The sequence below is a fragment of the Lasioglossum baleicum genome, chromosome 4 (assembly GCF_051020765.1).
Source record: "Lasioglossum baleicum chromosome 4, iyLasBale1, whole genome shotgun sequence".
Lineage (NCBI taxonomy): Eukaryota > Metazoa > Arthropoda > Insecta > Hymenoptera > Halictidae > Lasioglossum > Lasioglossum baleicum.
Window position 1 is genome coordinate 14,658,648 of NC_134932.1, and position 15,777 is coordinate 14,674,424.

The 15,777-nt window shown below is 41.5% G+C and overlaps 2 protein-coding genes across 9 annotated transcripts in view; both read left to right on the plus strand.

The window, feature by feature from the left end:
* The window catches only part of Btk29a (tyrosine-protein kinase Btk29A), a 259,480-nt gene that overhangs the window by 201,005 nt on the left and 42,698 nt on the right, over positions 1 to 15,777 (plus strand). The gene's annotated exons all lie outside the window — the stretch shown is intronic.
* LOC143208260 (uncharacterized) lies at positions 9,381 to 14,170 on the plus strand. The gene has a single exon (XM_076422518.1). It carries the CDS (start codon positions 9,975 to 9,977, stop codon positions 10,986 to 10,988), a length of 1,014 nt encoding a protein of 337 aa, XP_076278633.1. The 5' UTR covers positions 9,381 to 9,974; the 3' UTR covers positions 10,989 to 14,170.

Below are 15,777 nucleotides of genomic sequence, written 5' to 3' on the forward strand. Positions count from 1 at the left end.
ATTTTTCATTGCGGCGAAAACCTTTAAGGGATTTTCCTCGCCACAAAGATCGCGTCGATAGTTTCCTACGAGCTTAAAGAAAAAAGAACCGGACCTTGGATCGCCGTTATAGGATCGTTTCTGCACAAAGCGGATGGATGGAACCACGAGGAATCATTTTTACCAGAGAGAGAGAGAGACGTTCCTCTATGAAAGAAGCCGCATCCATCCTGCAGATCGATATCCTACGAGAGAGAGTTTCTTTTCTAAAAAGAAGTGGCTGATCCGCGGTAGATTACTCCCCTAACTGTGTTTCCAGCGGTAAAGGGACGGGTCCCGCGGTTGGAAATTTCCTGGTAAAAAATTAAATGAGCCACGATAATGCCGTTGTGAACGGGGATTTTGAATATCGGACGCACCGAGTGTGAGAGACTGATAAAAAGATTCCGATAACGCCAAGAAAAATCCAATGAAATTACTTGTTACCTCTCGGCATACTCGCACTAAATATTTAATAAGTATTGTTGTATACGTGGTCGGATTATTTTCCAATTTTACAGACACGATCCGGAGGCATCGCTCTCGCTATACACGTCAGATTATGGCTATAACTTCGGTCAAAAATTTCAAACGTGGAAATTCGATTCCGTTCACGTTGCCAAACTAGACTATCTAATAAATATTGTATACGTGGATGAATTATTTTCTAATTTTATAGACACGATCTAGACGCATCCCTCTTGCAATTATACAGTGGTTAACGAAAGCATTCGAACGCCCTCTAAAACAGAATAACTTTTTTATAATTGCACCAAACGACCTGATTCTTTATAATCAATTAGAAGTTTACGAAATTATATGCAAAAGAGATTTTCCACAAATTGTAATTTACAAGGTTACATGCAAAAATAAAAAAGGCATTTTTTAAAACTTTTTTTATTAGCGCCCCTTAAAGTATATTTAAAATATATATTATTATGTTTTGTAGATCTGTGTTGGTTATACACATGCTGAAAATTTCATCGAAATCGAGTAACATACACACGAGCTACAAGCGATTAAAAATGGTGAAAATCGTAGATTCACACGACTTTTGGATCAGTTGCTGCTTAAAATCCACAGAATCATACATCTTTCGACGCGTGTTGTTTTGTTCCTGCGTCAACCGATTTCGATGAAGTTTTCAGCATGTGTATAACTAAACATACATATAACTAAACATTTTAAAAATTCCTTTTTTATGTTTGCAATCTTTTTTGCACATCATTTCATAAACCAATACTTCTAGTTGATTATAAACACATCAGGTCGTTTCGTACAATTATAAAAAAGTTATTCCGTTTTAAAGAGCGTTCGAATACTTTCGTTACCCGCTGTATATCAGATCATGTCGGTAACTTCGGTCTTATCCGGATGTTTCACTCGTCAAAAATTGCAGACGTGGTAGTTCGAATGTTTACATGACAGTTGCGACACAAAACTCGCAGTAAATATTGAATAACTATCGTATACGTGGTCGGATTATTTTCTAATTTTGCAGACACGATCTGGAGACATCCCTCTTGCAATACACATCAGATTACGTCCGTAACTTCGGTCTCATCCAGATCCGTCGCTCGTCAAAAAATGGCAAAGTGGAAATTCGACTGTTTCCACGAGAAGAAGTATCCAATCGCGTTGCTAAAGAAAACTCGCACGCGGATCTCGCCAAACAATTTCATAAAACGTCCTCAAAGCCCCGGCAGAGAGACCGTAAATTTTCAGCAGCGCGGCTCCACCGTTTCGCGAATATCCATCGCTATTTCGCGCGGCGGGGAGCCGTCTCCATTGTGGAGTCGTTCAATTTCTGAGCGTGTCGACGATTTCTTCGCGGCGTTCTTGCTTCGAAGTCACACCCGAGTGAATAGTTTCGGCACGGTTTCCCGCGAGAGTCACATCGGCGCGCGTCACGTCGTGTTTACTCTCGGCGATTTTTTCGGATTCGTTTCTCGCCGGGGAGCCGTTCGAGCGGAATTCGAGCGTGCTCCGACAAAAAATAAAATCGCGCGGCCGATGGGAGCTTCTCGGACGGGATCGCGTTCCCTCGATGCGAGAAAAAAAGTGAAAGTCTATCGCACAACGCGGTGCCGCGAGGAGGAGAGGCATTCCGCTCGAGGAGAACGCTAGGCGACGTGTTACGAGCGTTACGAGCCGATCGCGCGGAATCGCTTCCGCGTGCTCGCTTGCGAAACACGCTCTCGGCTTCGACCTACGACGCTGCCACACCAGCAGCCGTAAAAAACCAACTGCCTCGTGAATGTCAGAGCCAATGATCGCCGTATATTTACCTCCAGCCACGATACTTCCGCGCGATTCTTTTCGACGATGCAATTCGCGCTGTTCTCGCAGTGTTGGTCCTTACGATCGCGATTTTTTTCATCTTCTAATAGTGATTTAACCCTTTGCACTCGGAGCTATTTCAACTCGAAAGTTAAACATTTGTTCGACCTAAAATATTTCCAATCTCTACGATTTTTTAAATTTCATTGATTTCAATACTTAACCCCTTTGCCGTAACATTTTCTTTACAGTTGCAGTGGTCAAAACGTCTTTATCGCCAAAGATGTCGTAGAAAGGAGAAGAAAATTTATATTTTTAGTATGGCTACATTTATTTTAATGCTTAAATATTGGTTACAAACGAATCAAATTTCATTTCATCTAAACCAAGAGGGGGGGGGGGGCAAATTTGATTGCTAAGTGGGGCATATCGGAAATGGACACGTCCAGAGATTAATTTATAGATTAATCAAATATCCAAATTCAACCAAATGTGCAAGAAAACTATTGTTACCGTTTCCATTTGCATATTTAGCTAAATGTGGATTTAGTGCCATAAATGATTTGCTGCTAGAAAAATAAATCGGCTGGATGTAACACAACGGAGAGACTTCAGACTGAAGCTAACTAAATTGGAACCTAACATAAAATCTATTCGCAGCAAGCATCAAGCGCAAGAATCTCGCTAAATGTAAACAGTAAATAATTACTAATAATTAAAATAATATAGAAAAATCTTTCATTAAAATTATTTCGTACTTGAATTTTTAGTACTGTTTTTGTACTTTTAAAGAACTGTGTTTCCTCAACAATTTCCTAGTGATTTCTTCCTAAAACCCCTATCATTTAAGTTTCTTCATTGAACAATTCAATGTTTGAATATTAAAAATTATGTATATATTACATTGGGGGCATAAGAGTTTTAGAAGGGCTTAGGTGGGGCATGGCACAAAAATGGTTGGGAAACACTGATCTAAAAAGAGACGCGTAACATTCATATTTCTTTAACTTTGTTAAAATCTTGAGCACGAGTCTGACTCGTTAAAATACGGCAAGGGGTTAAATGTTTAGTAATTGATCAGATACCAACATATTTAATAACATAAACAATGTTTTGAATAATCGTACAGCAATTTTGAAGGTCCGTAAAAATGTTGCACGCCGTTAGGCCATTTTCCAACTTTATCTCTTTGTTTCGAACATTACAGTTCAGTATATTTCCAACGTCAGAGTAGCAACTGTAAGCGATACACTGCGCCGAGGCATATTTCGCAACAGATTATAATACTGAAAAGGTATCGAATGGATAATTACAGGTGGCTCGCGCGGAGCTCACCACGGAGAAACAATAAACTGTTTGCCACGCGGTGAACATCTGTCGCTTTTGCAGCTAGATAACAAGCCCCGGCGCGCGTCCTCGCATTACAAACGATATACGCAAGGCCGGCCACGGGCTTATTACGTGCCCTTCCAGCACGAAAATGCGCGAATCGAACACAGCCGAGGTCGCCCGTCGCGAATTACCCAATGAATTTTAATCGCGACGTACGCACGTGCGAGTGCGCGACAAACAAAAAACGTGTCCGCCATATCAACCGTGACAGAGGCGTCTTTTCATCTTTCGAATGGTGTTCCTTTGTCTTTTGTACACCTCCGCGACACTTTCGCCACAATTATTTCAACAAGAATATAATACCCCAGGGGAAAAAATTGAAACAAAATTATTGTCGTTATTGTTAAGGAACCGTATAATAAAATATTTCATAGAACTGAGTGCACTTTAATTTTAACTCACTAATTTGAACATATGCAACCTCAAAAGATTTATCGATAAGATAAGACTATGAATTTTAACATGTCGAAAAGATTGTTTATTTAAGGAAAAATATTATTTGGTCCCATTCAAAAAATTTATATACACAGAGGAGAGAATGGTCCCAGACTCTATCAATTTTAAAATATCGAAAAGATTGTTTATTTAAGAAAACAAATTATTTGGTCTCGTTCAAAAAATTTATGTACACAGAGGAGAGAATGGTCCCAGACTATCAATTTTAAAATATCGAAAAGATTGTTTATTTAAGGAAAAAAATTATTTGGTCTCGTTCAAAAAATTTATGTACACAGAGGAGAGAATGGTCCCAGACTCTGCTAACTTTAAAGTGTCGAACAGAATGTTTTTTAAGGGAAAACATTATTTGGTCTCGTTTCGACGAAGATTGGAGTCGAATTTTCGCTTTGACCGCAATACTGCGATTTCGGAAAGGATAATTTGAAGAGTTCTGAGCGAATGAGTTGTTAAACGATTGTTTTACGCCTGCACCGGCTAGAGACAGGGAACGGGAGGCTCGCAGTCGATGACCTCGCAGGCGAGAGGAGAATCGCTCTTCGCGAGTTTTCACCGATACCTTAGAAAGTTATTCAGGTGGGAGTGAACCAGGCAGCCTTGAAAATTGTCCGCGCCGCGCTCGAAAAGATGTCACGGACGGTATGCCTCGAATTTCGAATGTAAATCCAAAATTGACAGCGGTCGACGAATATCAATCGCGCCTCCAGCCTTATGGAAGTTCCTCTGAAAATTCCTCGTCGATACTCCGAACAAATCCGTAAAATTTCCGAGTTGCTGCTGCTCCGAAAAGCAATTAGAAACGATCAAGTAATTCGCCGTTCAACTAAATTCCTCCGAAAATCCTGCGCCGTCGCTCGGAAAATTTAGATCGTACAATTTCCAACTGCTTGCAATTCGAAAAAGCAATTAGAAACGTTCTAACAATTCATCGTGCGACTATTAATAACGTTTAGAGCTCGTCTGTCTTATTAACAGCTCCATCAGCGTCTAAAGTGATCGATAGACTGCGCATCTTTATGCAAAATGAAAAACTGTTGCGTCAACTGCGAGACACGAGAGCCGGAAAAAAGATTCTTAACCATTTTTATTAAATCGCGAGTCTTATAGGAACGATCATTAATTTTTTTCTGGAATTCTTATTACCGCGAATGCATAAAATTCCAGTCTAAACCTTCAAGTGCACTTTGTTCGAAATTTTGCTTCTGTTGTTTCCCCTTTCACAGCTTTGTAGGACTTTTATGTAGTTGAGGGAAAATTGTTCGTAAATTCAATTGAAGAGCACCATCGTGTGTCCGGTATAGAATGTTAGTCGTTTGTAAAAATGATCCCACCCAATCGGCGTCCGAACAAACGAATTCCTCCTCGTGGCGGCTGCACGCTAACCGAAAAATGCGACGAAGAAATAACATTTGAAAGCTTTCGAGTCGCTGGAGCCTAACACTCTGTTCGACAGCAGTCAAAGAGCGTTGGTTCCCTTTTTACAGAGCGGAAATGGGTTAAACGTTCGAGCACACAAAGACAAGAGAGAGAGAGAGAGAGAGAAAAGTCCGTGTCTTGATGTCTTCGACGCGTGAAAGGCATCGAAGAGCCGTGTTGTTTTGTTTCCTCGCAACTGGCGACATTTTCACCGTTTTTATTTCCCGAATATTCTCCCGGAGAGACAGTTCCCGGGCTTTATTTCCGAACGCTCTCCGAGCACTTTCTTGCTACTGTTCGCCACTCCCACAATTTATTGTGCGAGCATAGTGCACGCTCTCCCAACACATTTCGACTTTTGGAAAATTGCTAGAGAATAAAACATGTACAGTCTCGCGCGTCAATGCCAAAAATAATATAATATTATCCGACTTCTATTTGCACAAAAATGATATTTAAGCAACTCTAAAACCAGTGCAAAAGCCCGGCGCGAGTCGGTGTCTACGAAAGATAAGGCTGGTTTAGGTCAGACAGCATGATCCCGCCGTAGCAACGACCTGCAAACATCCTCGGGGACCGGAAGCACCTGGTCTCGGAGGTAGTATGGCCGACAAAACGCGTTGCTCGTATAAACCGGAGCCCGTCTTTCGCAGCTTATCGAGGAAATCTGGCGTCTTAATATCACTGGAGGGCGACTTGAAATCGATCGGCCGCCTAAAGGAGACCCAGAAGGTGGCCCAGCGATATTAGAAACCGTCAGGCTAAGAAAATATCTCGGCTATCTATGTATCTCGGCGACAACCGGAAATTTATCGGCGATATTTCCTCCGCCTCGGAGTATCGAGCTTCGTTTTCCATCGGGAAACGCGCGCGGTTTCCTCTCCCCTAACTTCCCCTGTCTTCAGCGACCATTCTTTTTCAACAGCTCTTTTTAATTTCTCCCCTCCATTACACATTGTCCCGCTTTCCTCTCTCTTTCTCTCTCTTTCTCGAGTTTCTCTAATTCGGCGATGGAACGCGAAAGCGATTTATTCCAGTCGCCTTTCTTCCCTTTTCGAAGCAGCCCGAAAGGAGCCGGGGATGTTGGCGAACAGACGCTCGAATAATTAGCCTTGTTTCGGGTCACTTAATTAACCGAGAACCACACGGGCCCGAGCTCTCCGCAAGAAGCCGCCGCGCCGGGAAAATGGGTCGTTCTCGGAAAACGCGCGCGAGAGAGGGATCAAGTCGACGAGCACAAGTTCACGGTCGTTGCTTAGTTTCCCGGCACGACTGGGTTAGCTCGCCGAGTTTTCTTTGCAGTTCGCCAGCCGAAGTCGATCGAGCTTGCTGCGGCCGCTCGGAGCTGGGAAAATTACGATTTCCACGACTGAGATGTTGCTATTCGATTGAGAACGGATTCTACAGGGTGAACCACGAGTTATGATCAGTAGAGATTATTCTGTTTTTATCAGCAGTCCGATCGAAAATGATTTTACCAGAAAAAGTAAAGAAAGCAATTTTTTTGTTACTGATCACTGGACTACGGATTTGTATGCATTCACGAAGAAATTGTTTCGGTGAAATATAAAACAGTAAAGGATTAGAAAAATTTAAGCATACGGTAATGTTGTTTTTAATGTAACAAAGTAATTAAGGGATGAAATCAATTTTTATTTTATTCCTGCTTCCCCCACAATCAATGCAGAACATTTTTATTTTGATCACGATTCGCGGTTCACCCTGTATATCAGGAATAAATGTCTATGCAGCTGGCTTGCGATTAATGCAGTGAATTTGCATTTTTCATAAAAATCCGCAGTCTGGTTTGCGACCTTCTCGCTTGCAAAAATTCTTGCTCCGCTTATAGCGAGACTCGCTTTTGATACAGAGCGAGTAGTAATTCTCACGATTAGGGACTGTGGAGACAGGAACTATGGTTGAAAGCCGCACAAAGGATTGTAGTCGCGTGTATCGAGAAGACAAACAGCGTTGTCTGTAGAAGTGATCCAGGGTTGCGAGTAAAGTGCGGCCTCTGGCGGGATCCTCCAGTGGGCGGGGCCTATTCAGGCCGTTCATACGCTTGCAATTTACAAAGTTCCGAGCCGTAATTTCACGCTTTTCAAATTCGCGTTAGCGAACGTGAATGCGAACGCGCTCGGCGTGCGGGTCACGTGCGGGTTACATTCGAATGCAACGAATGCGACGAGAGGAATATGGCGGCGCGACGGGCGGGTACGTATCTCGGGGCGTACAGAAACATAGGATCATTGCCGTCATTGAGCCCGACGGCTGTAAATCAAGCTCGCAAGTGTCCCCGGCGCTCTGCTCCTGGATAGACTCGCACAAGTATTTGCTTTCTGAAACGATATACGCTTAAAAGCCGCCACTTTCACCACCGTGCACCTCGGTGCCCGTCGCTGCTGCACCGTGCCGATACGATCCGATACGGCCGAGTCCTTGCAACCAATATCGGGTGTCCTGCGAAAAGATGGCAGGTCCAGCCGCAATCACCAACTCTTGCTAGTGGAGCTGTGACTTAAAAATGTTCTGCATTGATTGTGGGAAGCAGGAGTAAAATAAAAATTGATTTCTTCCCTTAATGACTTCATTGCATTAAAGACAATATTATAATATTCTCCAATTTGGGTAAACTTTACTTTACCAGACTCAAAATTTATGCCTTTCACAAATTATGATGTATTTGGTTTGTAATCCAGTAGATTTGTACCCGATCCTGTAGAATCAATGGTTCAGGAGTTATGCTTGGTTAAAGTTGAGCAATGTGCAGTGTTGTTGACAGGTAAGGGCGCAGCCATATTGGTTTGTAGTGACGACTGCGAGCCGCTTACCGAGCAGACCCTACCTAATCACCAACCAACTCGGTAAGCGGCACGCGACCGTCACAACAAACCAATATGGCGGCGCCCATCCCTGTCAAAAACACTGCAGATTGCTCAACTTTAAACCAGCATAACTCCTGAACCATTGATCCTACAGGATGGAAATTTTGATCTCCAGCCGTCCCGGGTACAAATCTACTGGATTACATACCAAATACATCATAATTTATAGGAGAAAGGAACAAATTTTGAGTCCGGTAAAGTAAAGAGCAGCCTTCAATTTTTCTAATCGTTCACTGTTTTATATTTCACCCAGCCAATTGCTTCATAAATACATAAAGATCCGCAGTCTACGGGTTACCCGTACTCGGTTACTCGGGTATCTCATATACACTGCCGCTCATGGAAGTACGGACACTTCGTTAACACTAAACCTACCACCACCGATCGAAATGACCGGTTTCAGAGTTTTTATTTTACTATTATCGAAATAATAGAAATGATTTGATAAGGAATGGTTGTATATATATCTTTAGTAGAGCACGTATTGCAACAGGGGCCGCACAAAGTCTAAATAAAATCAATCTTGTCATTTTTATAAGGGAACATAATGTATTAGTTACTTTTAAGGCTCGGCAGGTTTAGTGTTAACAAGTTAAAATAATTATTCATGACTTGTACACATAAAATATCTTTATATTGTCATCCTTGATTTACCAAATAATCAGTCACTAATATTTTACTTTGTTGTTAAGTAATACACATTAATATAGTAATACATACAGTTAGGAGCAAAACTGATCACACACATTTTAGATCAGAATAATTTCTTTATGGATGAACCAAACGACTTCAATTTCTCTGTAAGGCTAGATGCATCTATCTTTTCATTTAAAAAAATTGTTTATTACATTTAATGACCTTTTCAATGTTCTTGCAATTTCTCTGTTTGCGAGACTCATATTGTGGAAAGCAATAATTTGGCGCTTTGCGTTATCATTTAACGATTTCCCCGTGTCATATTGTGCTTTAATAATATTAAACGAACGTATAAAATATTTTTTATAATTCTTAAACCTTATAAATCTGTGTACTTACTATACAAAAACGTTCAAAAAATCGCACTATCAATAGTAATTTTTAAATATTTCTCCGTGAACACCTAAGATTATTTCGTATTATTGTACTCGATAATTTTCGAAGTATTTTTGAAACAGGTACATCTTTACACTAATACTGTTGATAGTCGACTGACTGCTTACACTATGTGTAGAACACATTCTTGCGAAATAAAAACAAATGCCACAGTACACATCCGAAAACGAAAATAAAAGGAAAGAAGCAGAAACCAGCCGACGGGGCTAGTGAACCTATCGTTATTTCGGCCACTGTACTAGCTCTACTTGCTAGCATCGACGCAAAGTTGAGAGCCGCGAATTCCTGTGACTGATAGCCGTGTCAAAGTTCGCAGCCCCACTCTCTAATCTGCCCCCAAGAATCTGCTGCAAAGAGTGCATATGTAAAACTGCGTGCTTATCCCAGAACCGCTCAGTGTTTACCAGTCGGACTGAAAGAGACAATCAATTCAGAATGTCCAGGACCTTTCGATCGTCTCTAATAATCCTCCTAATCGCGAGCGTATCATGGTCGAAAGAAGAGGATGCCACTTGCGTTCGCTCGAACGGTTATACGGTTTGCCATCGCAAAGGAGTTTTGGTCGAGGTGACACAGCAGGAGTCGGAGGACAGATTGGAAATCGATGATTTGGATCTTTTGGCAGTGAAGGAAGGTGCCTTTAAAAACGTGAACACCGTGCGCCTCAGCTTCGGCCTGGGGAACAAGATCTCCGTACTGAGAAGAGACTCCCTCACAGGATTGAAGAAGCTGGAACGAATGGACCTGGACAGCAACGTGGTACCCCTGTCGCCTAATTTATTCGCTGAACTGACGCAGCTGAAATCATTGTCGCTGATCTTCAACAAGATTAACTCGGTGCCCAAGGACTCGTTCGCTGGCCTGACGAACCTGATGTGGCTGTACCTGGGCCACAACGATATAGACGCCATAAACAAGGACTCTCTATCAGGATTGTCATCCTCGTTGACGTTCCTCTGGTTGAACGATAACAAGATCGCTAGCATCGAGCCTGGTAGCTTCAGCCACACTCCAGAATTGCATCGACTTCATCTGGAGAACAATCGGCTGACTTCCATCCAACCTGGGACCTTCAAACGTCTCCACAATCTCGACGGACTGTTCCTAGAGGAGAACAAGTTGGCCAGCATCTCTGCAACGGATTTCAAGGGCCTGATCGCCCTCAGGATTCTCAGGCTACAGCACAATCAAATCTCCGACATCGAGGTTGGCGCTTTCAGCGATCTGGGACAGCTGGAAGAGCTAGATCTCAGGAAGAATCTGTTGACTCACGTCGAGGACGGCTTGCTCAGTGGATTGAATCAGCTGAAGAAGATCGATTTGTCGAATAACAAGATCAGTCGGGTGGATCCGAACGCGTTCGTGGGACTCCCTGCACTCAAGACTGTCAATCTTGATAATAATAATATGACCAGAGCTGATAGCAAGAGGTACATACCTGGGAACTAACGTAAGGATGGACTTTCAAGTGGGGACTATGTATACCTGTGCGTTTTAATTAAAGAATATTTGCCAAAGGATTGTTGTAATTGGGGAACTAGAACGTTTTTCTCGGTTTTCTACCACTAATAATGAATGTTTAACAGCGGAAGGCGAGATGTGGGGCAACAACGGTTCCTCGGGAAGATTTAATTGGCTCTCGGTTCCGATGACCCGAAAATCAATTGTAGAAAGCACGTAGCAGCCCGAACGAGCGTAACAATCGCGACAAAACCCTCGATCTATTAATCTCGGTGCTCTTGTTCGAATCGGCAGCCTCCGAGTGTCTTATAGCTTGGTAGCCGCCGAGCGTTAACTGGCCTATGCAGATTTGCTTCGTCGAGCACCGTTTCGTGCGATTAAATCCACCGCGTCGCTCTCTTGTATCTTTCTTTCACTGGTTCACTGTCCTCTGTGTTGTAATTCCTTACTTAACCCGTTTGCTCGACGCCGTTCCCGCTTTTTATCTCTGCTCCGTCGTTATGAAACAACTGGTCGACTGTGACAGAACCGGGGATGGTTCTCGCCCTCTCAATCCACCATTTTCTCCGCGAAATTTCAATGAAATCCGTGTCTGAAATCCGACACAATTTTCCTAATAATTTTGTGTGCATTTGTTGCCAATTTTCACCCTAAAAAATTTGAGTTCAAAAAGGTTAAAGTGTGCCACCATTTTTCTTCGACCCCCAATTTCTATAAATCGTTAGCTAAAAACTTTTAAAAATGTTTAAACGGTCCAAAGAAATTTGTATCTGCTATAAAATAGAGTAGGATTCTGCGACCTAATCCAGGCCAATTCTAACCCAAAAAATTTGTTCAATTATCGATAAAATTTGATTTTAAAAACGTTAAAAAGTGTTAATAACAAGATGTTTGAAAAGTGCACAGAAATTTTTCTTCGACCCTAATTTCTATATTAAATTACTAGATAAAAACTTTTAAAAATGTTTAGAAGGTCCAAAGAAATTTGTATCTGTTGTAAAATAAAATAGGATTGCGAACAGAATTTTTCTAGATTAATAAGAACGGTAGATTTGCAGTTCGATTATTATTTACGGGCTGTTGGGTACATCGTGGCAGTTCCAGCAAGTCGACAATCGACAGTGACTCATTGGCAGCGGTTTTAATAAGAACAACCGTCGAGCTGGCTCCGATTTTTCGCTAATCGTCGACAGAGGTGGAATCGAACTCGGGTAACGGGTATTCGGAACGAGTTTTCCACGTGGAGACCGGGCGGGGGTTTCAACGTCCATTGTCCGAAGCGGAAAGCAATACTTCCAGTAATGAATCATTTTCGAGCACCCGTGACACTCGTATTTTTTAATGAATTTAAACGGAAAGTGGTATATCGTCAGAGCAGCCTCTCGAAATCGCTCGCTCTCGAAAAGCTTATTAAAGTTTTAACCCGCGAATCGCGCGCGCACGCACACTCCCTACTTTATCCAATTTTATCGAATCGAAATTAAACAAACACCCAGCACTTTGTTGCAGGCTCGACTTGAATACGGTGTAATTCACGGTGGAATGCACCGACGATCGAAACTTTCAATCGGCGATTTGGTTTCATAAAAGTTTCACGGCGCGCCGGCTCTCTCGTGATTTTATCGATGATCGCTCAATTTCTTTATTTCCCTATTTTTTATTACTTTTGTCTTCCGTCCCGTCGTGCGAACGATACATTAGAACCATAATTTAATATCCTCTTCAAACACACTCCGTTTTTCGATGAAAATTTATATTGTGGGTAAACGTGTTCACATCGAATTACCGTATGAAATTTATGTATTGAATTTTCCTGTGTAATTTTATTGTGATTTAATAATAGCTCCATATGTTTAACATTTAATTCAGAATATTTAATGAATGTTTGATTTTATCTCTTCACCCTTATGAGGCCTTTAAGAGGGGTAGAAAAATGTCGGAATCATTTTTATGGGAAGCGAGCGTGTTTCCTGAACAATGTTCCGATCTAAGAACGATCCTAAATTTTCCCGAGACGTTTAGTTTTTTCCTTTGTACGAAGTTAGGGCTATTATGAGTATATCAAGATCCACCGGTGGCCGTTTTACGAGTAACAACACGCATCGCGTGCCGCTCACAATTTTCCCGCGTAATAAACGGAGGAGGAACCGTGGACGATAGAGAAGTGCCGTAAATCCTGCTCAAAGGTGGCTTCCACGTGTCTTCCAGGTAGTTTAACGCCGTTCTAGACAATTACACGCGTCTCGTAAAACTCGGCGATACTAATTCCGAGCTGCCACGTCCCGCCCTTGGCCATTCTAGCCCCATTCGAAACACGATTCCCCGCACGATGCGTGCTTTTACACTGTCGCGAACGAGTCTTATTCCTCTAATTACGACCAACGATCTATTCCAATCATTACCTTCCAACGAAGATTGCTGAAAAATTCATTTCCATACGTCCGCGAAACACAATGGACCAAATCTACTTTTAACGCTAAACCTACCACTGCCGGTCAAATGACCGGTTTCATATTTTTCATTTCACAATTATTGAAACTATGAAGTTGGTTACATGAAAATTGATTCGATAGATTTTTTTACTCGGATTCATATTGGAATTAAAAGTATGAAATGAAAAAAAAATTTTATAGAAAACAATTTAACCGACTTCGAAAAAAATGCACTAAAAAGTATGAAATGATTTCCATTTAATTGATGTGAATACACGCGAACTGTTATTATAAAAACAAAAATGTACTAAAAAGTATGAAATAATTTCCTTTTGATTTGTATGAATACATACCAACTGTGTTAATAAAATTGATTAAAATAAAATATTAAATTACCATATTTTCGGAGGCGGCGTAAAATTGAAAATTTTCCAAATGACAGATGTTGCTGATTGTGATTTCATTGGAATATGGTGGACTTTGAAATCAGTAGGTGGGAAGGAAAGATACATTAATATGTGAAAGCATGTAGAAGAATTTAAGGATTTTCGTAATTTCCAGTGTCGAAAATTTTCAATTTTGCGCCGCCTCCGAAAAGATTGTATTGTATTTAATATGGTATTTAATATTTTATTTTAATCAATTTTATTAAAAGTTGGTGTGTATTCATACAAATCAAAAAATCAATTAAATTCATACTTTTTAGTGCGTTTTTACGAAGTCGATTTAATTTTTTTTCACACTTTTTAGTGAAACGGGCAGAATTTGTAGAACACCGTAGGATGGTTTTTCGGTCTTTATTGGTTTGGAAATATACAAATAATATACAAATAAACAATATACTGATCGAATTGAGTCGGTTAATAATACAAAAACAACTAAATAGAACATATCATATAATATTTTTATTATTATTTAATGAAATATAATATATTTCTGGTAATTATTCGGAAAGTACCACTGTTCTCCGATTTTTATGAAATTTAAATATGTTATGCAGCAACACATTTTGAACAACTTTTCGTTCCGATTGGTCCATCCATCTTGGCGTAATCGGTGAACATATAAAAAAGCGAAAAAGGCACATACAGATCGAATCGAGTGACCTCCTCCTTTTTCGAAGTGGGTTAAAAATTGCACAGAATCTAAATAAATAGAGCCTTGTAATTCTTGCGAAGCTAAGACATTTTAGTCGCTTTTAGTGCTCGGTAGGTTTAGTGTTAATACGATTCTTCGGTTCGCACAATTTCAGGAAACTACAGCGGATGAAAATGCTAAAGTAATTTACCTGTTCTTCGACAAGATCACGCACAAAATTCCAAAGCGAAATTGAAACGAGGCAGCCTATGCGGTGCATCGCCACAAGCGCACTTCGATGACCGAAAAGAGCAAAGCTGCGAGCAAAAGAGAGACAAAGAGACCGAACAGCAGCAGCAAGTTCTGCGGCTGTCGACGCGGCAGCCGATAAAAGCAGCGAACGTAAATGGTAATAAAGGTGAGCCGAGCAAGAAGCCGCGATTATTCGAGCAGACGGGGTCTGTTTGTCGCGTGTTTAGCCAGCGGTTGCTAGCCTCCCCTTCATCCTCTGCCCCCGCGTTTCCCCGTGGCTCGAGATGAACGCTCGTTCGCGGGACAAAGGGATCCGAGGACAGAATAAAAGAAGGATCGGCCAAATAAAGGCAGCCCTTTTTTTCTCCCCACCTCTTTCTCTCGCAGGGCCCTGTGGCTCCTTTATTTTCTAATTTGCGGCAAGCCCCTCTCCTCCTCCATCTCTTTTCTTCGTCGCTTTTCCTGTTCGCCCAGCAGTCGACTTCCCCGGGAAACTCTTGCCGGTGCATCCATCATCGTGCACCGTGGTACCTGTGGATGTTATCCGTGGCCGAGATTGCACGGTAATTTTTCACATTTTATTGGCCCGTCATGTCGCCCCGGCCAGCCAAGAAACATTACATCCCTGGACGGACCTCGGAAAACCGCTGTACAGGGTGGTTTCGCCGGAAATGAGCGGATAATGAGCGCCGCCGCGCGATTACGTCCTGTTTTTCCATCGTGCAAGGCGGTCCGACGAAAATTGCTTCTTCAATTGCGATGATTAGACCGTGGATTTTATCCGTTTACGAGAAATACGCGTAATCGCAATTTAAAACAGCAGACAGATTAAAAATATTTAAGAATATCAACACAGTCACCCAGACCTAGTAATGTAGAAAATATTTTCAATAACAAAATAGCTTTTTCGTCACTCTCTGGAAATCAGTTTTACATTCAACTTCAATCCTTGTGTCTACCGTATGTCACGAATTTTAGTCTTTATTTTACTTAGACTGAGGTCTTACTGTTATTTC